The sequence below is a fragment of the Otolemur garnettii genome, unplaced genomic scaffold (genome assembly GCF_000181295.1).
Source record: "Otolemur garnettii isolate 467f Iridium unplaced genomic scaffold, OtoGar3 scaffold00078, whole genome shotgun sequence".
NCBI lineage: Eukaryota > Metazoa > Chordata > Mammalia > Primates > Galagidae > Otolemur > Otolemur garnettii.
In genome coordinates, this window is record NW_003852473.1 from 960,000 (window position 1) to 987,750 (window position 27,751).

At 40.4% G+C, this 27,751-nt stretch overlaps 1 protein-coding gene across 8 annotated transcripts in view; it reads left to right on the forward strand.

Annotated features, from left to right (window-relative positions):
- Positions 1-952: 952 nt before the first annotated feature.
- The window catches only part of PEX5L (peroxisomal biogenesis factor 5 like), a 186,581-nt gene continuing 159,782 nt past the window's right edge, over positions 953-27,751 (forward strand). For 3 of the 8 annotated variants that reach the window (XM_023515755.1, XM_023515753.1, XM_023515754.1), the window contains exons 1-3: positions 1,138-1,163; positions 1,866-2,025; positions 3,454-3,525. In XM_023515755.1, the coding sequence (XP_023371523.1) occupies positions 1,138-1,163; positions 1,866-2,025; positions 3,454-3,525 (258 nt within the window). Of the gene's footprint in view, positions 1,164-1,865; positions 2,026-3,453; positions 3,526-27,751 lie in introns of those variants that run through there. The other 5 variants (XM_023515757.1, XM_012807911.2, XM_012807913.1 and 2 more) reach the window with 4 other exon arrangements.

Consider the following 27,751-nt stretch of genomic DNA (forward strand, 5'->3'; position numbering starts at 1 on the left):
GGGCTGGGGATTCAAACCCGCCACCTTAGGTGTATGTGGCTGGCGCCTTAGCCGCTTGAGCCACAGGCGCCGAGCCGAAGAATCTTTTTAATTCAATTTATACATAATCTTAGTTATTAGAAAACCAATATCTTCCGATTAAAACTCTTACTTTTTAATAAACTCATTCTGGAATGAGCATGTTACTTCATTGTTCAGGCTCTATCCCATCAGATTTTGTTACTGTGTTGCTTACTTGCAAAATGTTCCTGTATATTACATTACTATGTAGAAACTACGTACACCTGTGCCTATGCTATTGTTTTCCTACAGAGTTTCCAGGTTTAATAGAAGTTTATTTAACTTAAGTGAATAAACTTCCCTTTCAGTTTTACTTTTGCAGCAGAGAGAACAAAGGGGGAGGAATCCGGAGGTAGATGGGAGAAAGGAGATTTGGGGAAGTCTGCAGAGAGGGCTGGTTTCCAGTTAGGCTCAACATTCTTGAGAAAACTATACATCTAATTCAACAGTATTAAAAAAGTGATCAGCACTAACAAAGAACTACTGAGTTCTCCTTCAGGTTAGTCAGAAAAGGTGCCGAATGGGGTGGAAGATGGGAGACCCTGTGTTTGGAGTTTCAGCGTTGGGACATCTGTCCTGACCTAAAAGCTGTTCATAGGTGGTGTCAGCAAATGAAGACTGTTTCCTTTTTATCTCCCTCACTTCTTCCACCTTCAGATCTCACTGTTTTAGCTCCATTGCACTCACGCTGGCTCTTCAGCTCACTTAGGGGAATGCACACAAGGGCAGCGTGCTGGGGCCCAGCCTCCTCCCGGTGGCAATCCTCAGCTCCCCGTCTCACCACCAAGGTGGGAGGAGCACAGAATGCCAGTTGCCCTCTGGCTTCTCCTCCCACAGAAGCCCTGCCCCCTCACACTTGGTCAGTGGAGAGATGAGCTTTCTTTTTCCTTCTAGTTCGGTCCTTTGGCTAATGTGAAAGACCACGCAGAAGTGTGGACTTGTTTTTGTGCTTGCCAAAAGTGCATAGATAGAAGACAGGGATCCCCGGCTGGGAGGAGGGAGGCGAGCTGAAGAGCCCTGGCTGGGCTGGCTGATCTAAGCCGTCCAAGTGGGAAGCTGAGTGCTTGAAAGAGGATTATGCTCGCACTAGAAATAAGCAGTAAGTGAGCGGATACCGTCATGGCTTAGAAAAGGATTCATCCTCCTGGGGTGATGGGGTGAACTGGGAAGAATTGCTGAATTCTAGAGTAAACCTGCAAGGTTGTGCTTCTGTGTACTGCCGTGTGCTGTGTGGAGATTAGGGGCTCAACTATAAAATCAGAGCTCTAAATGCCTTCTCCCACTCTTGGAAAATTACAACTTCGATTTAGAGTAGTTGGGGACATAATTTTCTTTTTCCCTGACCTAGCCTCCTCCCAGAAAAATTTACTACTAAATCAGATAAGGAGTTGGAATTATATTGGGGAGGTGAATTGCAATCTTGATTTATATGTTCTGTGAGTGCTGACATTATTATTATATCCATTGGCAGAGACTGTAAAGAAAGTCTAGGGTGGAGGATTAAAGAGGGGGAAATTAGGAGCTTTTATGACACAGAAGTTGAGTAGTCCATATGCATGAGATTAATTATAAAAAATATATATAGAAGTATTTTTATAGAATATATAGAAGTATTTTTTAATATCAGAAATGGGAATAGCAGTCAGGGAACATAAAGTGCATGGATAAAAATTAGTTAGAAAAGAAATTTTTATTCAATGACTTTTTGTACTAGCCAGAAGTTTCACAGTGTTTACAGAGTCAAGACAATGATTCAGGAATACTTCAATTACTGTCGTACATTATTAATACTGTTGTGGGGCAAGATCTGTGGTGTTCTGGTCAGCAAGTTCTGGCGATGAGGCCACTGCCTCTGGCGCAAAGAATTCTGGGATGTCTGACAGTGAAATGGATGGAAGGACCCACACTCCATCTCTACTTAATGTCCTTTTGTCCAGAAATCGGGTTGTGCAAATGAGCTACTTGGTACGTATACAGATCAATATTGGGAAAGGCATTTCTAAATGTTTTGCATTAGAGGGGCTCTGGACATTTCCTTATGGCAGCCAACAGTCTAACACAATCCAAGAGCAAAGTGATAGGAAGGAAGTCAGCTTGATTGAAACCAAACTTGTACTTTCTGTTTTCCGTCAATCCTGCAATGGAACCTCAAACGAGGACAAGAATAGTAATAGAGAGAAGAATTGTGGCCATTTGCTCTGTTCTAAGTGGCTAAGTTCATTAATATATGAATGAGAATTGGGGTTTCATTTACACGTCCTAATACTTGAAGACTCAGAAATGTCTTTATTACCGTCACAAAAACCACAAAAGTAGGTATGTTTTTATGGAAGAAATATACAAATCTGGTTTTTAAAATGGTGTAGGGGAAAAAACCAGATAAGCACTGTGCCCACATTGTGAAGAATTGTCTCCCGTTCACTGAATGATCTCGTTCTTCCTCCAATGAGATGGGAATCCTAGTATGAGACAGTAGATGCAAACATAAGAAATAGTTTTCGTTTCTTTAACTCAAGTTGATGTGGTTAATAAGTAAAGCGTTTCTAAAATCAATAAATAAACTTGGACAATATAGCTAACTATATAGCAAAGTTTTAGTTTTTTTTATCCTTTTTTACTGATAAGAAGAAAGAACATGACATTTCTAGGATTCCCATCAGCTGTTGCATTGGGAGAAAAAAAGATTCAGACATATTCTCTTTCTCCTATAACAAAACTATAAAATGATGTCATGATCTGTCTTTTTCTAATGTTAGAACTTAAAAATACAGATTTTGTTATGGGGGAAATAGATGGAGAGTGGTCATTGGGACAAAAAAATGATAAATGCCAATAAAGTGCATTATTAATGTGCTCTTAAAATGATCTGTAGTCTTTCAACTTTTCTACCTAGTTCTCAAAATTATTTATCTTTTAAAGCTTATTTCTGAGTCATTTTTCCCAATATTAGCATTCATCTGATTTATAAGCAAATGTTGAAAATCAAAAGATTCATTATCTGAGTTGTATAATACTTCTTTTATTTTTAAGGCACTAAAACAAAACTTTTAATGGTTGAAGTCTTAATAATATAAAACTAAATGAAGTTTCTGTCCATAAGAAAAATGTGCCAGGACTCTTTCGAGAATTGTTTATCTCAAAGTGTTAAGAATCTTTTCTGGCACTATAAGAACTCGAAAGAGAAACATAAGAATATTGAGAAAGAGAAACTTAATGAATAATTATAAGCCAGTAGTTTAACATTAAGAACACTTGCTCTTGTACATGAGAGATTGACGTAAAGAATGATGTTTTATGACTAGTGAATAAGGCTAAGATTTTTATGTTTAAGTGGGAATTAAGATTATCAATGGATAGAAACTAAATGATCATTTAAAATTATTCTTTCACAAGAAAAGTAAAGAACAAGGATATGGAAAACTAAGCAGTGATGAAGACCTCGAAATAATTGTTGATCAAAAGCAGGTAAGTGAATACTTACATACATTTTCTATTGTTATACTATAGAGTTTTGGCCACTAAAGCCTTTTCGGTCATCATCCCTTCCCTGGCACCAGTCTCACTGAGACCTGTGTAACAAGACAGATTTGTGAGCGTAGCTAACCCTCTCATGAGATGCCTGTGTCCACTGACTGATGCGTGATGCCAACACGCATGTTCTGTACGGAAGAATGATGGAAAACAAAGCAGAACAATGTCAGAGGACTTGGGGGAAATGAAGCCTCCACTTGAGAAAATGAGTCAAAACAACAATGATAATTTGGTTGGAATAAAAAAATATTTAAATAAGAACAAAAAATTCTATTATTTTAAAAAAGACACACTGTAATTTATCTGAGTATGATTTGAAGGGAGGAGAAATAAAAAACTTTGAAAAACTGAGAATTTTAAAGCATATGTGTATATATTGCCCAATTTAATTTCTCATATTGTCTGTAGTCAATGGAGAGATGATTTTAAAAACAAAAAAAGGAGCTATTTAATAGTCTGTAATACAGCCTGTAATTTGAGAAAGCTCTGGCTTGGACGTTATATGGGCCCATAAGGTGAAATGAAAACTGTTTAATGGACCATAAACAATGACACACTAGGTAATGGCAGGTATCCAGCCTGTGCCACTGAATCGGCCATAGCCCTTAAAATCTTTGTCGGTAATCAGGGAGACAGGAGATTAATGACTGCACGTCTCTGTAATGTATAAGTGGCCCAGCATCTGAGGGTGATGTAAGCTCAGGTGTAAATACAGAAATAATCCAAAGGGATCTGAGCAGATGAGATGAGAAAGGGGACAGGAATTGACAGAAAGGTAAGCTGAATAGGGACAATTTCCCCTTCGTACAGCTTGTTATACATCGTGTAATGATTGCATTAAACGAGCCAATGTGTGTATTTCTGACAAAAAGGAAAATGTGCATCAGAAGGTAGTCACCAGAAGCAGCTGCTTTGGGGGCTTCCTTGGTAGGCCTGAAGTAACTGAGGTAACTGAAGTGGTCTCTGGAGAAAACAGCCAAGCAAAGCATCTCCACGGAGGTGCAGAACTGCTCTCTGCCCCTGAGTTTTTCTTAGCTTATCGTTACTCTCCTGCTCCTGAATAAAATAGGGTGGGGGTGTGAGGCTTTATCCCTGTATTTCTGCTATTGGTGCCAGACTGTCAGTTTAGTTGATAAGGTAAGTGTGGCTGCAGCCCAGATGCTCTGCTGGGCTATTAACTATTCTTTTAACTTTGCCTGATGAATTACATGGGCCGTGCAATCTGTGCCTCACACTGACTCCACCCAAGGGCTAGGAGTCTACCAAATGAACTAGTTAAAATACAATTGAGTATATTATGAGAACACACGTGGGTATACATTTTTGTTAAAATGTAAAGTTAATTAATTTATTTTTTTTTTAGCCATGTAGAAAGTAAATTCATACTTCGTGTTCCTCCTCTTTGCTATCTCCATACCCCAAAACTTCTATTTTCTTTCCTCTTATTGCCTAAATCCTTGTGCTGTAACTAAATCATGGTGTTTCAAAAAATTACAGAATTACATTTTGAAATCTTTGGACTGGAAAGCCCAAAGAAATCATTGTTCTTTTTCTTCATGCTAGTAAAATGTATATTATTATGACTAAACACATTTTATTCAATGTTAAGTGAGCCGTAAAGAAAAAACGAACCAACTTTTCTGCTTCAGAAAGTAGCACTTTACCTGGATCAAATGAAGGTGGATTCTGTGTGCTCAGAGTTACTGTTTGCCTCAGTAGTTAGCACGTTCCTTCCAGGGCCCATGTACGAGTTGGTGCCACTTGGCAGTGACTCAGCTTTGCTGAGTTATTCATGTCAAAACGTTTTGTAAAATGAGTAATTATGAATATGAGTTGGCTTTGGTGTTTGCTGTTGGCAGCAAAAGTAGTCCTTCCTTTTGGGGGAAGTTTATTTGGTGTTGATGTTGTGAGCAAATCCTAGGTTGAAACAATGAAACTGTTGATACCTCAAAGAAAAATACTTTGGGGGAACACTGCAATTAGTCTTTATAAAACCACAAAAACTTATTCCTTCATTTAAGAGATCAACAAATCAAGCATGTGCGTTTTCTAGAAGTGGAATTTTGCTTCATCTTGTTGATGTGAGATGCATATGATAAAAGTGTAGGTATGTGTGTATTATGCCTGTTTAATAAAGTTAAAACTCCATGGCACCATATGCTATTTTGTTGCAAATCTTTATGCTCAATCTTGTCTTCTTGTATCTTTTCAGAAACATAGTAGAAAGTTGTTAGTCAATCTTCATGTAATTGCAAATAGCTTTTTCAGTAAGTGGTGCCAAAAGAATATCTAAAGAAGATAAATAAAATGATTAGAGTGCTATGATGGGCAGGAGTCTCCTAATCTCATTAAATCGGTCGTTCAGAAGCTGTCATTCTGCAAATGCTGTGCAAGCTGCATGCCATCTTATCAGTCCAGTGATTTGCAGGACTTCTACTTCCGCAGAAAGCCTTCACTCTTGCTTATATAAGCAAATCAATAGCAGAAGTCGCACAGCAAGTGTGGGTTGGTTCTCCCTGCTGCCTTCATTCATGGTGATAAAAGATGATTTCCGTCCTCTCTCTACATGGGGAAAGAGTGAATTTCGGACATGTGTAAGGTTCTATTCTTGAAAGGCAATATTTTGCTTCTCTCTGTGAAATTTTATTGGCAAAAATCTTTTTTCAGATGTGTATAAAAACATTCCAGGGACTTCTTAAATTACTGTTGATGTCCTGAATAGGTGCCATATAACATATAGATACAAATACGTGCCCACACACAAGTGCATATAACATCTAGATATAGATGCATGCACACACACCGGTGCATATAACATACAGATTCAGATACGTGCACATATACAGGTGCCATATAACATACAGATATGTGCCCACACATGGGTACCATATAATGTATAGATACAGATATGCATGCACACAGGTGCCATATAACATCCAGCTACATACACACACACAGTTGCCTTATAGAGTTAGATATGCATGCATATAAGTGTGATATAACATACAGATACAGATATACACACACATATGTGCCATAAAATATACAGATACAGATACATGCACACACACAGGTGCATATAACATACAGATTCAGATAATGTGCACACACACAGGTGCATATAACATCCAGATACATGCCACACACAGGTGCATATAGCATATAGATACCGATACATGCACACACACAGGTGCATATAACACAGTTCAGATAATGTGCACACACACAGGTGCATATAACATATAGATACAGATACGTGCACACACACAGGTGCATATAACATATAGATACTGATACATGCACATATACAGGTGCATATAACATATAGATACCGATACGTGCCCACACACAGGTGCATATAACATATAGATACTGATACGTGCCCACACACAGGTGCATATAACATAGATACTGATGCGTGCCCACACACAGGTGCATATAACATACAGATTCAGATACGTGCACATATACAGATGCCATATAACATACAGATATGTGCCCACACATGGGTACCATATAATATATAGATACAGATATGCATGCACACAGGTGCCATATAACATCCAGCTACATACACACACACAGTTGCCATATAACTTATAGATTTAGATATGCATGCATATAAGTGTGATATAACATACAGATACAGATATACACACACATATGTGCCATAAAATATACAGATACCGATACGTGCACACACACAGGTGCATATAACATATAGATACCGATATGTACCCACACACTGGTGCATATAACATCCAGATACCAATATGTACCCACACACTGGTACCATATAACATATAGATACAGATACATGCCCACACACAATATAGTCATTTAAATATAAATGTATCAAATTGGGATCAGAGTCCATGTTTTCCATTGGAAATCTATAGGCTTTTCAAACTTTAATCATAGGAAAGTAATCAAACAATATGTTGGATTAAAATCTTAATGCTTCTAAAACCCAGACATAAAAATAATATATTTATAATTATTGAATGTTATATTTGGCTTTCCACAATAAATAATAAAAGAGAAATTTTCAATATATATTTTAGAAACTTTTTATTATTTATGAAAATGTTCTTTCCTGATTGGTGGAGGGGACGGTCTTATTTAGTTATTACAGACACATGAGTTTCCTTTGAAGTTACTGCAGCTTCTGGGTGGAAGTGATGGAGGAGGTGGTCAAGGAGTTAAAACATTAACCATCTTAAATAAATAATGACTTCACTCTGTTTTGTTTAATCAGATCAAGACTTGATCAACAGCTCAAGGCTTATGATAGGCTGGACCCAGATAGTTTTTTTTTTCCCAGAAATGTTTCAAATTCCAAGTAGCTATTGGAATTTGAAAATTAAAGAAGCTATAATTAACTAACAAAATTATAAACTATTTTGATTATATGAAGGATACAGTTACAGGTTCAAGCATTGCGCAGTGGGTCTAACAGTATGTTGTGGATCTGGTTGGTTATAGGACTCAAAGCTGCAAGGGCACAGCCTTCAGTGCAACTAGGTGGGGAAATGTTGAATGTCAGGGGAACAAGTGCAGGTTGCTCAGAGCAACAGTTTTCAAGTGTTAGCTTCTTCTGGAGCCCTTGGATGGCTCGGTCACAGACTGCTGACCTGCACCCTCCTTCTGATTCTGTACCTCTGGGGTGGGGCCCAGAAATTTGCATTTCTGCATCCTCAGCTGCTGCTCCACGTTCCAGACCACACTTTGAGAACCACTGGGTCAGAGAAAATAACACAGTTCGAAAGGAGAAAAAAATTATATGTGAATTGTAATAAATGTGGGCATTACCTGGAAATCTACAAACCAGAATGCACAGGCATTCAACAGAATGATGCTGAAAACGAGAAAACCACAGCCTTTTACAGGCAAAGGTACCTTTAAACTCGCAGGTTTGCAGTCTGGCTGCATTCCACTTGGGAACCTTGTGATCTTGAAACTGAGCTCAGTCTCCTTATTTGTAAAATAATACTCTGCTCTTCCCACATCCCAGGGTTTCTGAGATAAAATATGTAAAAGTGCTTTATAAAGTATAAATCATGTATGTCCTTTTAATCAGCTGGTCATCGCCACTCCACTCCCCCACTACCTCTCCTCACCCCCGACTTAGCCAACAGGAACTTGGAGATCTAGAAAGACAAATGAGGGGAGAACACCAGCGCTCCCTCCCGACCTCTAGCCGAGTGCTCTGTCACCCCACATGGCTCTGTCCCATATTCCATTACTGGCCATCCTCTAAATGGGTTAAAAACCTGTTTTGCCTCAGTGTTCTCATTATATAAAATAATCATCTACTACGGATTATCATAATTAGCTAGCATTTATTCATTGAACCCTCACAGGGATAAACTTGTCCCAGACATTCCTTAATTATTTACTTCCCTCTTGGTCCCTATGGCTTTGTCCAGAAAGGAAAAGAAAAAAAAAAAAAAAACCCTTCAAAGCAAATGAACACAAAATTAGAGCTAGAAGGTGGTTGTTGATACTTGGCTCTTCTAACCTCAACGAAGGCCTCAACCAGGCACGAGAAGCACCCTGGAAAGAGACGAGACACTCTTCTTAGCTTACGACCTGTGGAGAATCTGTTTTTCAAATTGTAAGGGAAGCCTGAGCAGAAAGCAGTGGCAGCTAGAACTTCTGGGACTTATTCTCAACAAAAAAGAGGCTTCCCTCTGTGTCTCCAGTAGCACTCGAGCATTGAATAAGATTGCCGCTCCATCCCAGTGGTCACTGTGGAAACCAACCCTAAAGAGGAAACTATAGGCCAACACGAAATAAAAATGGAAGAATGAGGGGAAAGACGGATGGAAAAGATACTCAGCTTCCATCTGGTGCTAGGAGATAGTGAGGTCCTCCCACCACCTAAGCCCCTGACCGGAGTTTCATACTCCTAAGTCGTAAAAACTGAGGGCGATACGTGCCTCGGTGTCATACTCGGAGCACCTCTGTGCAGTGCTTTCTTGTCCACATCAGCGTGGTGACTTAAATAATTTGGGTCCCTTTTACCTCCCCGAGACTCATAAAGTCTGAGACCCTTGCTCACGGCATGGGCGCAGTGCTTTCCCTCGGTGCCTTCCTGGAACTCTGTACCTGGTCAGCAAGAACAGAAACGTGCACAGCTGCAGGACGGGGACAGCCTGTTCAACCCCAGGGGTTCTGGGACAGCAGCTAGGAGATGCCCTTGTGGTTGCCCTGAGGGCACTCACAGTGGGTGTAACCTCGTAAGTAGTTTTCTCAGGACAGATTGATGGATGAGAAATGGCTGAATGAAAAGAAGCCAGATTTATCTGGGCTGAGGAAGACTGAAGCAACTCAAAATTGCTATTTGTCTGAAATAAGCACTGGAGTAAACAAAGGTTCAGTACTCCGATCAATCCCGTCTTGTCTGCAGAGCTATCTATCACCAAAAAATATTGCACAAGGATGGGAGAAAGTTTTCCATTAGGTTAAATAGAAAAATGACTGTAATTAAAGCATAACCACTCTGTATTTTATTGCAAATATTCCTTATTTGTATCAAATAATATAACAATAAGTTATTGATAGAGTTATTGATAGTGGGGTTGACCACAGTAATACAAAGTATCTTACTTTGTCCTTTGTAAACTTACAATGGTAAGTTTATTTTTTCTTTGTTTAATTTCATGCATTTCAAGTTAGTGTACTGATCCCCTTAAGCATCACCCAACTCTAGGAGAAACACACAGGGATATTTATCAATTTCAGAATCTTCTGACAGCTTGCTGAAGTCTGAAGGTGTAAGGCCAGGAAATACAGAGGGTCACTCTTGATAGAGTGACGCAGAGGCAGGCAAGAGGAGTGGGGCAGAAATCCATCATCCCAATTTCCAGACTTCACTTTACCACTTACTAAGCAGAAGACTTTGGAGTAAGCAAAGTCTCCGCCATTTCTTCATCTGTAAAGTGGGAAAATACCATCTGACCCAGATGTCTGTTATGAGGCTCAAATAGAGATGCTTCCTTGAAGGGCCGTGCCAGCTTTGGTCAGAGCCAGGTCTAGAATCCAGGGCCACCACTGTTGTATCTGATACACTTTCCACCACTAACTCACATTTCCTGAGTGGTGATTTGGAGATGGGTGGGGGGGGTTAATTTCAGATTAATATGAAGGTACAGTTAGGTTGCTATGTTTGCATTTATTAGGTAAGATCCCTGTTGTGGTTGTGTCCATCACCCAGGAGATGTGCTGTGTACCCTTACACTGTGCCCATTAGGCGAGATCACACCAGTCCCATATCCCTCACCTTGAATTGAATTGAATTTTTCTCTTGTGTAGGTGTGTATTAGCTCATCTGCTGGCTCCATATTGAGTACATTGGATACTTGCTTTTCCATTCTTGCGATACTTTACTTAGGAGAATGTTTTCCAACTCTATTCAGGCTAATAAAAAAGATGCAAAGTCTCCATCTATTTTTAGAGGCTGAATAGTATTCCATGGTAAACATATACCACAGTTCATTAATCCGTTCAAGGGTTGATGGGCACTTGAGTTGATTCCACATCTTTGAGATTATAAATTGAGCTGTGATAAACAGAGTAGTGCCAATGTCCTTGTGCTAAAATGATTTTTTTCTTCTATGTAGATACCTAGTAATGGGATTGCAGGATCAAATGGAAAGTCTAGTTTGAGTTCTTTGAGGATTCTCCATACTTCTTTCCAAAGAGACTGTATTAGTTTGCAGTCCCACCAGCAGTGTAAAAGTGTCCCCTTCTCTCCGCATCCAGGCCAGATCTGCAGATTTGGGATTTTGTGGTGTGGGCTGTTCTCCCTGGGGCCAGAGGGGGAGAGATGGGTATTTTATCAGGACATCTTCACTGTGGTTGTGTCCACTGGTTTACTGCCAGGCATTCTGCCCACCTTCTGTGCGATGCCACTGGGTGCACTAGTCCAGCGCATTTTCAGTGGGGCCACCTCTGCTGACATGCCTTGTGCTTGCCAGTGTGGAGGTGACACAAGATGCACGTGGGTGCACGTCACTCTTACACAGTAGGTAAGAGCAGGGCCTTCACTGTCAGAAACAGAAGTGGAAACAGGCTGTGGCCAGGCAGGAACTGCATTACTCTGAGAAAATTAACCAGCTGCTCTGAGCCTCAGGCTGCTGTGCTAGAAAACAAGGAAAATAATATCTACTTCATAAAGTGATAGGGAAAAATAAATGAGTTTCTGTATATAAATGCTTAGCAAATGCGTGCATGTCCTTTGTGCTTTATAAAGGGGAAGTACTGAGGGCAGTGGGTGGTAGAAGTTGGTAGTAAAATACTCTTAGATTTATTACCTGTAAGATCCCCTTGGATTTGGGGAGGACAGAACTATAATGATTTTAAACAATAAAATCTCTTCTGGGTTCCTGCATGCAAATGCTTCTCCATTCAGCCAAGCCCAGAAGTAGGAGTGGTGGACTGTGTGTAAGAAAATAGAGGGAGGGGACAGTGGCTAATTGGCTTGAGCTGGCCCCACCCACTCACCCCAGTTCATTGCCCTCCTGTTGGAAATGGGCTCAGTGTCACCACACAACTAACTTTTCAAGAAAAACAATTAACCTGCTTTTGAAATATATGCGGTCAGTTTTAAAATTTTGTAAATAGTATGCAATCAAACAAAATAGTCATGGTCTATACACAGACCTCAGGATCCTAGTTTGTGACCCATTGTGCTCAGGAGGCAATGAAGATCAAAGGAGAGTAGGGTGCTGATGTGGGCCTGGCAGGTGTCTGCTCTCCGCTTCTCCTCCTCTCCTGGTTTACGCTTTCCCCCTTGAAGACTAACTTCTAGTTGTTGACCTGAAAATAAGGGGCCTTTAGGTATATTTGTCAGCTAGCATTAAATCCCTCAGAAATTTAATAACCACAAAAGGGAACCAGTTAACCTAACATGTAAAGAAATCCTCGTTTAGTGAAATGAGCAGAGCAGGTATTCATCCACATTACTGCTGATGTTTCACTTGTTAGGAACTGTCCTTTGCTGCCTTCTGCTCTTGCCGAGGCAGCGTCTTTAGGAGCAGTGGTGTTGTTGATCTGCAACGGGGCACTCAGCTTCCTTCAGCCAGCCCACCCTCCCTGATTCTCCAGACAGTGATGGAACACTCAGGGCTCAGTTATAAACTGCAGTCACCGAGAGAGAGACCATGAGTTACCAAATTGAAAAATTATATAAGTATTAAATCATTTTCAAATAGCTTGTGTATTTTTTTCTTTTTAAGCTAATAGGGAAAAGTGCTGGCACAATGTTTAGTCAGTGAGAACGTAAATACGTAATTGAAATGACAGGAGCTGACATCCTGAGTCTAACAATGGCGAGATGTACGAAAGCAGCATTCAGAGACCATAGTGCTGGAAAGTAGACTCAGCCATTCGGAACACAACTTGAAAAGAAGCCCCCTCAGCCTTCACTGTGGAAGGGATATTGCGGGACTTTTGCTTGTTATTTTGGGGTTTGTTTGTTAGGCAGACTCATCTAATCAATATGAGAACTATAGACATCAGAGCTGGAAGAAATTTCAAACGAAAATCTGGTTTTTAAAATTATGCTCCATGAAACCCGTTCCCAGACAGCTCAATGGGGCAAAGATATCTGTGTGCCACTCTGGTGGCAGGACAAGCTTTGTTTGATGAGGGGATGCTGCTGCTAAGAGTTAGATTGGTTCTGGTCCAATCAAAATAAATTAAGTGATAGCCTGACTATGCTTAGTAAGGGGTTTTATATGTTAGAACATTTTACAATATTAGAACTCAGGTCCGCAGCCTCCAGTGTTAGAGTTCACTCGTCTACCGCCATAAGTACCTTCAGATCCTTCCTCCCAAAAGTCTCATGTTGGCAAACTCAGCACACTAATCCAGCCACAATATTCACTTGAGAAAAGTATGTCTTTCAAATGCATAGCTAAAAAGTCTCTTTGTCTGATAGAGTTTGATGGAAGCAGGTTCATATGAAATATTTCCTAATTCGTCATAACAATGTTCTCACAAATGTTGTGACAGCCTCCCAGTGTCCAAAGGGGTACAGATTATTAAAGATTTTAAAAGCGGACTTTGAAATCTCCAAAATGACCCTGAGATTACCAAAGTGTTTCCTCTGTGTTGACAGAGATGGTTTTTCCTCAGCTCATCTCACAGGGTTTTATCACTTGCTCAGTTTATCATTCTCCCTCAACCGGCCATGGAGATTGTGAGCCGAACATGTAGTTCAGCTTCTGGCTCCCAAGCCCATCCATTTGGAAGTGAGCTGCCAGGGGCTGTGGTCTAACAATCACTGCGGTGAACTCAGAGATCACTCACTGGATCAGCATCTATTGTCATAAGGGCTTTGAAAGCCACTTGTAGAAACATTTGTACTAACTTGATTTATGTTACAAATTTTAATTTTATCATTAATAATAAAAATGGCGGTTCGGTGCCTGTGACTCAAGTGGCTAAGGCACCAGCCACATACACCTAAGGTGGTGGGTTCAAATCCAGCCTGGCCCGCCAAACAACAATGACAGCTGCAACCAAAAAATAGCCAGGCGTTGTGGTGGGTGCCTGTGGTCCCAGCTACTTGGGAGGCTGAGGCAGGAGACTCGCTTGAGCCCAGGAGTTGGAGGTTGCTGTGAGCTGTGATGCCACGACACTCTACCCAGGGGGCGAGCTTGAGGCTCGGTCTTAATAATAATAATAATGATAAAAATGGCAAAGGAACAGGCAGACCATACAGAATTTTTTTCTTCTTCTGATATTTGAACAGAGGCAGCGTTTTTACAGAGTACACTTCCCTCCCTTCTCTTGAGTTTGGACCTAGATGCCTGGGTTCCGCCGTCGCCCTGACCTTGTCGTTTCCAGGGTTATTCTTTCATTTCTCCCCTCTCCAGACCTTGCAGAGCCTCTTTGCTTCTTTCCTCGGCGCTGCTGTCTTCTCTGATCCCTGCCTCTGGAATGTGTCTCTTATTCTGACACTGCATAGATGAGGTTTGACAGAAATGCAGGTCTTGCAAACCTGCTTTTTTTTAATGCTCCATTGCTTCCTTCCTTTTCCCTAAGACAACTCTATAAATCTGTAATTTCCATTTTTAGTCATTAATTTTTCACATAGTCTACCTCCAATCACAGCAGGCCCCACTTCCTTCCTGTCTTGTGATCTAGAAAACACACACACAAATGATCATTTGGTACAATTGTTATTTATTCCTCATCATAGTATTTTTTTTTTTTTTGGCCGAATGATCTCATTCTTGAAATACATGAATAGTGACTTATTAAAGAAATGGTGAGAGAATGTACCATCTCGGCTTTGTGCTGGATGTTCTGAATAGAAAAAAACATTCATTCATCACTTTTTTTCTAATGAAATTATCTCATTTGTATAATTTGTGAATAATTAATGAATTTTTGTTGTAGAAAAGCTCTGGGCTTTCTTCTGGAAGAAGTCGTTTTCTTCCATCTCGGGCTGTCCAATTATCCCTTCCTTACATTCTCAGCTTCTAGCTTTACACTTTAAATGTGGCCCCAAAACTGACACATTAACTTTTATGAACCATGAGAACAGTCCCCGAGAAGATGAGTGATGGTACACCAGGTGATGGATTTTGTTAATCAGATTTTTTAGTACAGCATGAAACAAATTGAAGCTCATAAAAAGAGGTAGATATTTTTAAACTTTCAAGCTAAAGATGTAAAAAAAACCTTAGAAACTTTGCATTTTTTTAAAAAAAGAGGCAATTTGTTTTTCCCTAAATGGATGAGTGATTTTACCCTCCCAGCCAAACCCCAAGGAAACTGATTTAAAATCTTACCCTTAGGGAATGGGATTGGTGAGCCATCATCTCATGGGCACACTGTAAGGGTATATGGCACACCTCTTGGGCGGGGGGTACAACTATAACCTGGATTCTACTTAAAAAATGCAAAAAATGTAGCCTGATTATTCCCTCACATTAATCTAAAATTTAAAAGAATAAAATAATAAAAATAAAATAAAATCATACTCTTGGGGTTAGGACTTTTATGAATAACAGTAGCAGTGCCCCACGGACCTCAACACTGCCAGGCTTAGTGATGGGCACCCAAGACAGGGAAAGAATTGTTGCTTCTCATCGTCTCCCAGATGAACAAATCCCTCAGCTGCGCTCACGGCCCATGCCTGGTGGTGTGGCCTGTGACTCTCCCATCATCCTCATGCCACCTTGACCTCACATGCCATTCATACTGAGCACCCTGAATCATCCTGAGTATGTGAGATGCTCTCCCCCCTCTGCCTGTGTTGCATATATAACATAACTGATGAATATTTCTATGACCCTTTTTTAAGTTTCATGCTAATATTAGGGCACTTGTGATTCTATTACACTGTGTTTGTAAAGTAAAGTCAGAGTTGTAGTTGAGTCCTTCACCAAGGGCTATGCCATAGACCCCTACATTATACCTATGGGGTGGAACTCACTGAACCCCTCCTCCCCTTCAAGAAGCATTAAATTCATGCTTCTTGAATTTAATTGTGTTCCTCTCTGTGTGGGCCTTGGTTGTTGGTCTGCTGATTTCAACTTAGCACTGAGTACATAGGATGCTTGCTTTTCCATTCTTGAGATACATGGGAGAATGTTCTTCAAATCTCTCCAGGTAAATACAAAAGATGCAAAGTGTCCATCTTTTTATGGCTGAATTTTATTCCATTGTATACATATATCACAGTGTATCAATCCATTCATGGGTCGATGGGCACTTGGGTTGTTTTAACATCTTGGCAATTGTGAATTGAGCTCCTATAAATATTCAAGTCCAAATGTCCTTATGGTAAAATGATTTTTTTTCTCCTGGGTAGATACCTAGTAATGGGATTGTGGAGTTAAATGGGAGGCATTTTGATATATGTACTAGGAGTAGAGGGTAGAGACGAGGGGGCCTCCTCATACCTGTGGTTCTGAGAGGTGAGTGTTTTCAACCATTTTTATCTCACAGCACATTTGTACCTATAGTTAAACCTCATGGCACACTAAAATTATGTTGATAAAAGAAAAGAATATAGTGCTTTGAACTTCTTTCAAAAATAATTTAATTAACGGTTTTTAGAAATTTTCGCGGCCCACCTGAGATCCTCCCACAGCACAGCACACTGGTTGGAAATCACTGTGATAGAGCCTGGAGAATCCAGATAGGAAGAGGGACAGAGGGCAAAACAAGTCCCCTGGGCTCTGTACTCAGACCAATTTCTTTAACTCTATAAACTGGGAGTGGGGGTAGATGAGAAAGAAAGAACAGTAAAATCTGCCTCTGAAAAGATCAGGCAGTAAGTGGAAAAACATAAACTAATCTGAAAATCTATTATTTAGAGAAATTTGCAATGTAAAAATGTTTCTCTGTACATTCTGGACATGGTTGTAGTGTAGCTACATTTAGAACATTTCTACCTTTTGTAGCTCTAAACCATAATTGGGCTGGATTCTGTCCTGTTCCCAAGGCTCTTCCCACCTGCTGCGGGAGGAGAAGTAGAGAGATGGCAGAGCCCAGTCGGGGAGCCCAGGGACACGTGACTTTCTGTTTTCACAGGAGAGCACTAAACAGGGAATCATGTTTTTAGGAATTGGTTCTAAGAGAAACTATATGAACAAAAGTCAATTTTCTTTCATTTTCTCATTATGAACTAAATTAAAGTAACTGCAGGGAGAAGATAGAATTGATGCTTTGGGGGGAAAATTATAGAAGTGATTTAACCTATTTTATTCATTTATTTTACACAAACTTACCTACAGCCTATTTCTTGGTAGGGATTTGCTAGGTGCTGGACACAGAGACAACATAGTCACAGGCATGGCCCTTATGAAGCCAAAGGCATGGTTGGTCCTACTGTCAACAGGCAGTTACTGTGCGAGGTGGAGCAGAGCAGCTGACGCTGGTGCTAAGAACGCTAAGAACCTCAGGTTCTTCCTCCTTCCTCCTTCCCTAGTCACAGTCCTGGGAAAGCTGCCCACAGGCCTCAGTGTATTCCCAGGAGGGGCCTTGGGCATTGGGAACAATTACCAAAGATGGTTTTTAGAGCCATCTACTCAAAGAGTGGTTCAGGGACCAGCAGCAAGCATCACTTGTAGCCTGTCAGAAATTCATACTCTGAGCTTCAAGCTCTGGGGGTGAGGCTCAGGAGTCTGTTTTAACAAGCCCTGGGGGGGAAGGGGGGGATCATGTGCACACTTAAGAAGCACTGTTTTAGATTATTCCAATTTGAGGGGCCAGGAAAGGATCATTCATACCTTGATAAACCATTGAATGTTCATTGTCCAGGCCTACAAAAGAGAGAAGTATCTTAGATCTTTTATCTGAATGTCCTTAACCTTACAAATATTTCCACCCAGCTTCAGTCATTCATTAAGGCAAAGGCAAACCTACACACTTACAGTCCTGTGTCCCAGGCTGCTACAGAAAGAAAGTACAAAAGAGGGAGACCGAGAGAGAAAATTTCTTTACCCAATCCTTGTCATCAGTTTTTCTGATCTTAGGCCACTTTTATTAAAAGAGTAACGATATCAGCAGCACGCACTACACGTGTACAGCATTCACTAGGCACAACACTGAGTTCTAAAGACTTTCTATATTTTACTCAGTAATGCTCCCAACAACCTCCTGGTGTGGGAGCCCTCGTCCCCGCTGGGCAGCACACAGGGAGGCCTGGCGAGTCGTGTGCAGGGCGGCCGCGGTGCAGGATGTGTGGCGGCAGGTAGGGCAGTCCTGGGAAAGAAGGTTCATCACAGTTCAAAAACTTCCTTTCCTCAGACTTCCCCCAGATCTCTGCAGTCTGGACTATGTTAGGAAGTAATGGAACGTGGTAAAAGCTGAGAAAGATTTCTTGTTTGTAAAGGTAAGACATACCATGTATGATAAATAAGTAGAAATAAATTGAGATGAGTAAAATGTAAAGTATAGTTTTCCTTAAAAAAACAGTATTTGTGCATGTGTCAGAGAGAGAGAGAAAATACATAACCATAAACATACACACCCATAATCAAACCTACAACAAAGGGCTACTGTCCAATCCTTAAATAAATGCCCATTTCTGAGGCTGACCGACAGCCCCGTAAGGTGCCCAGTAAAACAGTGTGCTGCACTGACCTCGCTGTATGTGTTTCAAGTCCTCAAATCAGAGGTGCCCCTTACTTAAAAATCCTTACTTTATATATCAAAACTACCTCTGTACCCACCACATGTGAAAGATTCCACACCTGGCCCCAAACCAGAAAGTCCATCACTTCAGCATGTGTCGAGCAGCTTTCTGTCATGGGAGTAGATTGCTGTGCTCTGAAAATGTCACTCTATCAGCGGCCCTGCGGGGACTGACCTTTCTCCCCAGGCTGAAGTCCCCACTGAACTATTCAGCAGAGCTAGTTTATCCCAAGTAGTTGGCAGATCTCTCCACTGTCGCTGCACACCCGGCTAGAAAAGTGTTCTGAAAACTGATATTTAGCCACCCCTTTAGTGTTGGCCTGACACACTCTGCCCCTCCCAGCTCCTGGTGATTGCTTTTCTGAGTCCCCAAAAGCAGCACCTTCTGTTCTAAACATTACGTGTTAGTGCTGAAGGGCTGACAGCCACTCTTCAGGTCCTTTCGTTGGTTACATGAAGCTTATGAGTATACAAAACCTTTCTCTAGAAGTTAGGACAAGAAGTATCACTCACGATCCCAAGGACACTTTACGCTGCATACTCTCTCATTTCTGCATCATTGCAAGCATTGTTTTAATTTTTCACAAAGTTGCCCTCAGGGTTCATTCAACTTTGTATCTCCTTCTTATGTAATAGTATGTCAGGCTCATTTTTTCCATATGTTACTTAGTTATTATAAATGTCATTTTAATGATTTCTTTTATATTGAATTAAGGTGATCTTCAGGCATTCTTCTTCCATGATTTTCCCTGGCTTGTGTAGTGACAATCCAAATCTTTCTCTTCTTTCAGGATGCAAATTATCAAAAAGAGAAAGAAGGGATTACAAAAAACCTGTACACATTACTATGATTAGACACATATGTACTGATTTCTCATGAATTATGCATTATGTTTGCAAGAATTTGCACAGTACCATCTTTTTATATCCCTGCTGCATCTTTAAGCATCGCTGGAGATGGTACCATGCATATTGCGTCATTCCATAAAACTTTAGGCTGAACACAGTGGCTCACACCTATAATCCTAGCACTTCCGAGGCCAATACCAGAACATCACTTGAACCCAGAACTTCAAGACCAGCCTGGACAAAAGTGAGACCCTGACTCTACAAAAACTAAAAATTATCTAGGTATAGTGGGGTATAGTAGTCCCAGCTTCAGGAGGCTGAGGCAGGAAAATCGCTTGAGCCCAGGAGTTGGAGTCTACAGTGAGCTATAATGAAGCTACTGTACTTCAGCCCCAGCAACAGAGCAGAAACTGTGTCTCAAAAGAATAAAAAACTCTCAAGTTTAAACCACGTTTCATGTGGCAGTTACACAACATTCTGCTCCCTGAGATTGACCACCGCCAAACCACAAACACAGATTTGCATAAATTCGGTTTGCATGAATTTTTAAGTTTGCTGAGAAAGGAAACTGACTAAATATTGTTAGAGCTGCAAATAATGTAAGAGCTAATTTACTTTGGTACCATATTTATTGAGGGTACAGATGTAGACATCTGCTAAGGTATTCTTATGCCAAAAAAAAAAAAAAAATGGACTCTGGAAACCTAAAATTTAAGTATAAACAATTTATATGAAATTATTACCACTAAAGGAGTTACAGAATTGAGACATATAACTGCTTCATTTTGAAAGGTAATAATAAAAAATAACTGTGAATGCTTTTAGAATTTATAATCATATAGACATTCTAGATTTTAACATTTTTCCTAGAGTTCTCAAATGCAGCAGTCTTAAGTTAATACAGAACCAGGCTGGTATCAGGCTAGGGTTCCTGAGGCAGAGCTAAAGTACAAGTGAGGATACTAAGATTCAAGTTCCTGACCCTGCCACTGACTTTCTCTTTGACCTTGAACAGTCTCTAAACCTGGACTTCCCTATCAGCAGAGGGATAATAGTTTTCCTTACTTCTATCTCACAAGAATTCTGGAAGAATTTCTTTTAAAAAACTATAAAAATAATCATTTGAGCCACTCAAGAGGATTACTTCTTGTGAATAAATCCAAGATAGTATCATCAGTAAGGAAGCCACTAATACCCTGGGGCTATGAATCACCTTCTTGTGTTAAAGAGCAATTTAAAATTAAATTCCCTATAGAAAAAAATGAACACATCCACAATGATTACTTTTACATCAATAGTACTTGAGAAGGAGGGCAAAGTGTGGCAGGATTTTATGAATTTATAAGTGAAAGAATTATACTTACAGAGGTCTTTTTTTTTTTTCTTTGAGACAGAGTCTCACTCTGTCACCCTAGGTAGAGTGCTGTGGTGTCGTCATAGCTCACAGCAACCTCAAACTTTAGGGTCAAGTGATCCTCTTGCCTCAACCTCCCTGAGTAGCTGGGCCCAAAGGCATGTGCCACCATGTCTGACTATTTTTTCCATTTTTAGTAGAGATGGGGGTCTCACTCTTGTTCAGGCTGGTATCAAACTCCTAAGCTTGACCAATCCGCCTGCCTTGGCCTCCCAGAGTGCTAGGGATTACAGGTGTCAGCCACCACTCCTGGCCCTACAACAGTTATTCTAAATACCTACAAACACTGTAGATGAAATTGTGGAGTTGAGTAGGTCAAAGTTTATACTCCACCTGTCCAATTTACTCACTTTAGGATGGGGGTGAGGATAAGGTCAGAATAAAGGAATTTCCATTGTTGAGCACCTTCTATGTGCCAGCCAGCACCTTGAGAGGTTATTATTCCAGTTTTTCAGAATGGGAAATAAAAAAACTTAGGAGGATTGAAAAACTTGAGAAGAATCATATAACTAGTAAAGCAGTAAAAATGGAACTGAAACCAAGTCAATGCCTATTTCCAGCGCCCATGATCCTTCACTGCCAACTGCCTTCCACAAGGCAGCGAGAAAGTGAAGCTCTGTTTAACATAAAGACACAGTCAGTAGTTACTGCACAATGCCTAGCACCCAGGCAGTTTAAATAAAAGGGCCTTCTTTAAATTTAAAAGAATTTTAAAGAATTTTTAAATCTAAAAAACAAAGGGAAAGGAGAAGCCAGGTGAAAGCACAGGCGGGGCTGGTCAGATGCCTTCCCTCACCAGTTCTCTCCTGATGATTCTCTGGAAGAAGCCAAATGCTGAATAATGGAATAGGGAAGGCAAAGGGGTGTCTTGAAACACAAGAAACAAATAAAAATGAAGAAAGTACTGCCCTGTTTCCTAGTCTGCACACAAATATGTCTATATTTAATTCATAATTGCCCCAAAGATAAATCATACTAGAAAAATGAAATGGCTCATTTCACTGGACTTTCCTCCCATTCTGAGAGTGCTGAAGCGCCTTTGTGCATTTTTTTTCAACCAACAGCTAATTTGAGGGCTTATTCTTGCAGAACTTAAATAGTAAAGTTATCCAAGGCAGGTGCAAAAGGAGAAAAGAGAAATCTCTTTGGAACTTAAGCAGCAGCAGATTCTAGTAGCCAGATGAGGTTACCCCTCACATCACTTCTTGGATTTATAGAAGAGTTAAAACAGTTTGTAATCTTTCTGGAATACTAAGATAGATAAAGAGGGGGCACCTAAGCAAAATGTTTCACCTTTGAGGATATTTAGAATACCTTGCCAACTTCCAGCTTCCTTAGTTGCCAAACACACTCTTTCTGTCTGTATTCATGCCCATTGATCATCATTGACCTTTCCAGCTCCTCCACTTGCTTTATGATTTGCTGCATGTAGACCTTTGAGTTCCTGTTTTATGCGTCAGAGAGGCTGTTTGCTCCTTCATTTTCAGAGGGACAGACTTCCTGACATGGTTCTACCATTTCCATCCGAGTCAAGGTGAAGTCCCCAGACCTAAGCATCTCTCTGTCACTGAGGACGGGTCATTTAGAGGCATTGCTCACAGCATGAGGGAGGCCAGCTTATGGACACTTAGGAATGATACAGCCTTCTTGCTTCTTAAAACAAAATGAAACTTTTAATGTTAAATTGATCAAAAACCCAAATTATACAACGTAGACCTTTTTGGTTACACCTGCATCAGTAGCAGAATCTTCAAAGAAAAACACAGTTACTTTGGCTGTGTTCATTTCATCATCACTGTCAACACCAACATCATCGTAGTCCTCAGCGTTGAATGCCCACCATGGACCACATGGCATAACCCTCCTCCTGCTCTTAAAGAGTATGCGCTATCTATTTATGAAATTATGAATTAGTTCTTCATAGTAATATGTCCACCTAAAAAGCACGTCACTAAGGAAGAAAGATACTGGAGCAGCAATTGTCACAAACTATCAAAACTAAAATTCTTCTCTGAAGATGACAAAGGAAAACAAATACTTACCACCCGTTTTTAAGATTTATTTAACAAACGGATCTTACAAAGTCGCAAAGCCCAGTATTGTTTCATTAATGCAGGGGTGGGAAAAGAGAGAATTGTTTTTAGGGACTGTGCAGAATAAGGCTTCTGCAGTTAGTTGAGAAAAGGGAACAGACTCACTCCTGTATGTTCTAAAATAAGAAAAAGCCTACGGGACTTGCGCCTTGTAGGGTTAGTAGTTTGGGCCCAGTCTGTGCCCTTTGCCTTGGGCACCACACATACGCCTCCAACACCGGTTTGCTCCAAGCCCCTCCTCCTGTTTCACCCATTTCCTCTCAGCCTTTCCCCTCCCATCACTCACCTAGTCGGGGGCCCTTCATAATCTCCCCACAGTATTTCACTTGCTTTGACTTTCTGGGACTTACCTGTGGTGTCAGGGAGCTGCCCTGATCTCACTTAGTTTCCTGCATATTCATTGTATACTTTCAACTGGACTTGAAGTGCCTCACCAGCTTGGGACGGCCTTCACTCCCGCATCAGCCGTTCTCGTGCTCACAGGGATGGTGTATGCCACAGGCCCTGAACAGACGCTAGCAGGTGAAATAAAACGTGAGAGTATGGAGAAAGGTATTCTGATAACACTGACTGTGAGACGTGTCAGGTTCCAGCAGCACAGAAAAAGCTTGCTGGGCCATTGAGAAGGCAGCTGTGCAATGCCAGTGTCACAGGCCAAGAAAGTTCCAGTGGCAGTGGGGTTTCAGGCAGCGCAAGGTCCTCCAACCACATTCACTTTGTTGAGACTAGTCCGTTCACAGCAGACCCGCAGCAAAGACTGATGGTTCTGGAAGGAGGCTGACAAGTGGTAAGTGAAGTGTCAGGGTCTCAGTCAAGATGAGGACGGAGTTTCAGAGCAACTGAAGGGGAACGCACAAAGCACACTGGGCCAGCATTCCAGCCCTGATAGGGTAGAAACTGCATCTTACTCATTTTTCTGCACCAGTGCTCTCCCATTTACAGTAGGTTTTTAGTTAATTCTTGCCCCTCAGGGGTCCTCAAACTTTTTAAACAGGGAGCCAGTTCACTGTCCCTCAGATGGTTGGAGGGCTGGACTGCAGGCCCCAGGACGTGTCGGCTGCTAAGCAGGACAGGCAGCGGCAAAAAAACCCGGCAGGCCGGATAAATGTCCTAGGTAGGCTGCATGTGGCCCACGGGCCATAGTTTGAGGAAGCCTGCCTGGTAACCTATCCGTCATTACAAGGCTATTTCAGACTCCACCTGCTTGCCAGAGGAGGTTCCTGATTCCTTTGCTTTGAGGGACTGGTAGGCTTGCTTAGCATGAAGAAGGTAGCAGCTGGGACTGGGATGCAAAGGCCACCTGTCTCCACTCAGGTTCTGTATTTGCCCTTAGAAACAAAGAATGATTCCCCAGCTCTATATGCAATCCAGTGTTAACCCAGAAAATGCTGGGTGAGTTCTACCAGGTGTTTTAGATAAAAGTAATATTTAATGAACTTGAAATGTAAAAGGTAGCAATTGGTTGATCTTATTTTCTTTAAAAGGGAAATAATTGCTAATGCATACATAGAATCAAATACTATGAACAATTTAAAATCATCCAAGCAAAGTTTATACTGACATAAAACACTGCTTATAACATAGTAGGCAAAAACCAAAGGCAATACAAAAACTTGTGTTAACAACATGCTTAGCAAAAAAAAGACCATAAGAAATCATCCTAAAATAGTAACAGTGATTAGGTCTGGAGGCTGGGATAATAGTAAAGTAGTTTTTAAAACTTTTTACTTTTCTATTCAGTGCATTAATTCTTTCTAAAGCAATTCTTAAAAATAAAATATTACAAAACTGAATATAAGCAAAAATTAACCAGAAAGACCTGTACAGTCAACCAGGTTAGAAATAACACTGTTCCAAACGTCAGCTACAAGCAGGGCATGTGTTTCATCTAAATAAAAACTGTAACCCAGGAAGACTAGTCCCAGGGTCTGCCCACTGTGGGTGTCATTAATATTAATGAAATGTTCTTACAGTCTCTTCCCAGGAATGTAGATGTTACTGATTGCTTGTGTTTAAAATCAACATCAGCGAAAATGCTCTAAACTTCTTAGTTGCCATTTTATGTAACTGTGTTAAAATTGCATTTTAACAATGAACATTAATAGCTTTAGAAGCTTCAGATTAATAAAGGCACCCAGTGCATCCACGGAGAGAAAGTCTGAAGTATGCATTCTTTTTGTTTATCTAATGTTTTGTTTTTTCAGCTGTTTGGATTGGGGATTGGGGAAAAGTAAAGAAATACAGGATGCACCTACTCCCTTTTAAAAGTAATAGTGTCATTCTGAATTTTACAAGATTGAATTGGTAGCTCCTGCAGGGAAGAAATTTCGCTGAGCTCTCATTCTTTTGGTGGGTCCACACATCTGATCTTATTTCTCCGGTGCTACATTCCTGTTTGTCTCCTCACTTGTCTTCTCTGGCCAGATGATAGCTCTGCCGGTACCCATTCCAAACTCTAAATTTCCCCCTCACAATTTCTTACCTTGCTGACCACAATCAAATGAGAGAGAAGGAAGCCAAAATGTTTTTGGCAGATGTTTTAGATAAAAGACCTAACAGATATTATAATAAAATGCTTCAGGAAGGAAGACAATTTGCTAAAAAAGAATTGCATCAGGGTTCTCTTTGCTGCTGCTTTTGTAAAAGTTGATTATTTAATAACTTTAGGAGGTGTCTGCCTCAAATGCAAAGATCATAATATGAAAATGTGAATAGAACTTCCATGCCCCTTGCTCAAAAACATAAATCCATGAAATTTGTTTTTTATTATGTAAAGTCAAACACATTTTTATTTATTCCTGGATGGTAATGGTTTTAATTAAGAAGAACTATCTAATTAATAACAACATTCTACAGTACATCTGACCTCTGTTCTTACCACTCACTTTTTTCTCCTTTAAAAATAAGTTTTATTCTAACATTTAAAATCTGTTCATTGTAAAAATGTTTGAAACTACAGGATAAAAAAAAATGCTGTTTATTTTTATCAGTACTATCTTTATATTGTTTCTGCTTTGTTTTGGAGTGCTAGACTATTATAGCAGAATAAGCTTGTGTTATTCTATTACTGTAATAGAAAAAGACCTCAGTTTTAATCCTAACCTGCCACTTCTTAGCTGTGATTATTAACAAATTTCTTAACTTCCCTAAAACTCTTTTCTTTAACTGCAAAACGAGGATAGTCAGACCTGCTGCCACAATTGGTTTGGGAGATTTGAAATAATGTATCCTGAGCACATAGTAGGCATTCAGTTAATGATAACTATAATAATAATTATTATAAAATATATTCAATTAACAACAACTATTATTATTGTTGTTTTCTATCTCCTAAGTTTAAGAATCTGATTGAACTTGTAGCACTTTTTAGTGCTTAGAAATTTCAATCCTGTTTCTAATGGATGGATATATATGGTCTGTGGAGCTGAGAAATGCCACTTACCAGCTTCTCAGATAAGTATACGTATTCTTTTCAATATCTTGATAAAAGATGTGCCATGTCTGCTCTGTTCATTAATGTGAAAGAGCCACATTCAACTGACAATTACCCAAGTAGGGTGGTCCCCATCTCACATGCTTTGAAACCCCACACAGCCAGACTGCTCAGTACTTACCCACCAGGGGACATTGGCCTACAGAGTTAATAGCACACATCAAACATCACTCATTGATTCTTCTCTTTCTGTCAATGCAAAAATCCATGGATATTATGCTTCTGTTTGACACCATTTAGAGGTGGGCCCTTGACATTTGGGAGAATTCAAACTGGAAAAGGCTGCCTCCACTCATTGAAAGCATTTCTAGTGCTGTGGCTGCATCTGCATTGATGTGAGAGCTGCTAGCTCAGTGACTTTCAACCAGTGTGCCTCGAAGTTTTTAAAGATGATTAATTTATTTTTGAAAGAAGTTCAGAACACAATCATTATATCCTTTATTGTACTCTTTTTTATCAACATAATTTAAGTGTGCCACGGAAGTTCCACTATAGGTTCAAGTGTGCCATGAGATACAAAAAGTTGAAAACCGCTGCTCTAGCTCCTGAGTTCTCAGTAACAGATGTACAGCAGAACAACCTAAAAACTTTCTGCAAATACTGGTGCCTGGGTCCCACTCCAGGATTTGAATGTATTTGGTCTGAAGTTTGGCTCAGCTCTAGCTCATGTCACCCAAGCTTCTGCCTTCTGAATGGCCATTGAAAACCAGTTGGACTTAAGAGTTGTCATGCACCCCGTGCATTGGCTCTTTTATTTTCTGTGCACTTTCTTCTATTTCTCATCATCACTCCTAACATAGTTTCTCATCTAGCTTCTCTTTCTCTACTGTTGTTCTTTCTTCATTTTTTAAGTTTGACCTGTACAAGGAATTTCAGTTGAGAATTTCACTGGAGATTGTTGTCCAGTGAATTTAGATTTCTTAAGTCCCTGTCCTGTGCCCTGCACAGTTCTGGGCTCTTTATTTCATTCATTCTTCATGTTAATCTTGAAGACAAGGGGAGCGCCCCCACCCACTACTGAGAAATCTGTGATTCACAGAGATTAGTTGGATCACAAAACCAGAGGTCTTGAATGAGGTGGGAGGAAAAGAGAAGTGGTCACACAGCAGAAGGAAGCTTGCTAAGTTTAAAGAAGTAAAGAAAGGTCAG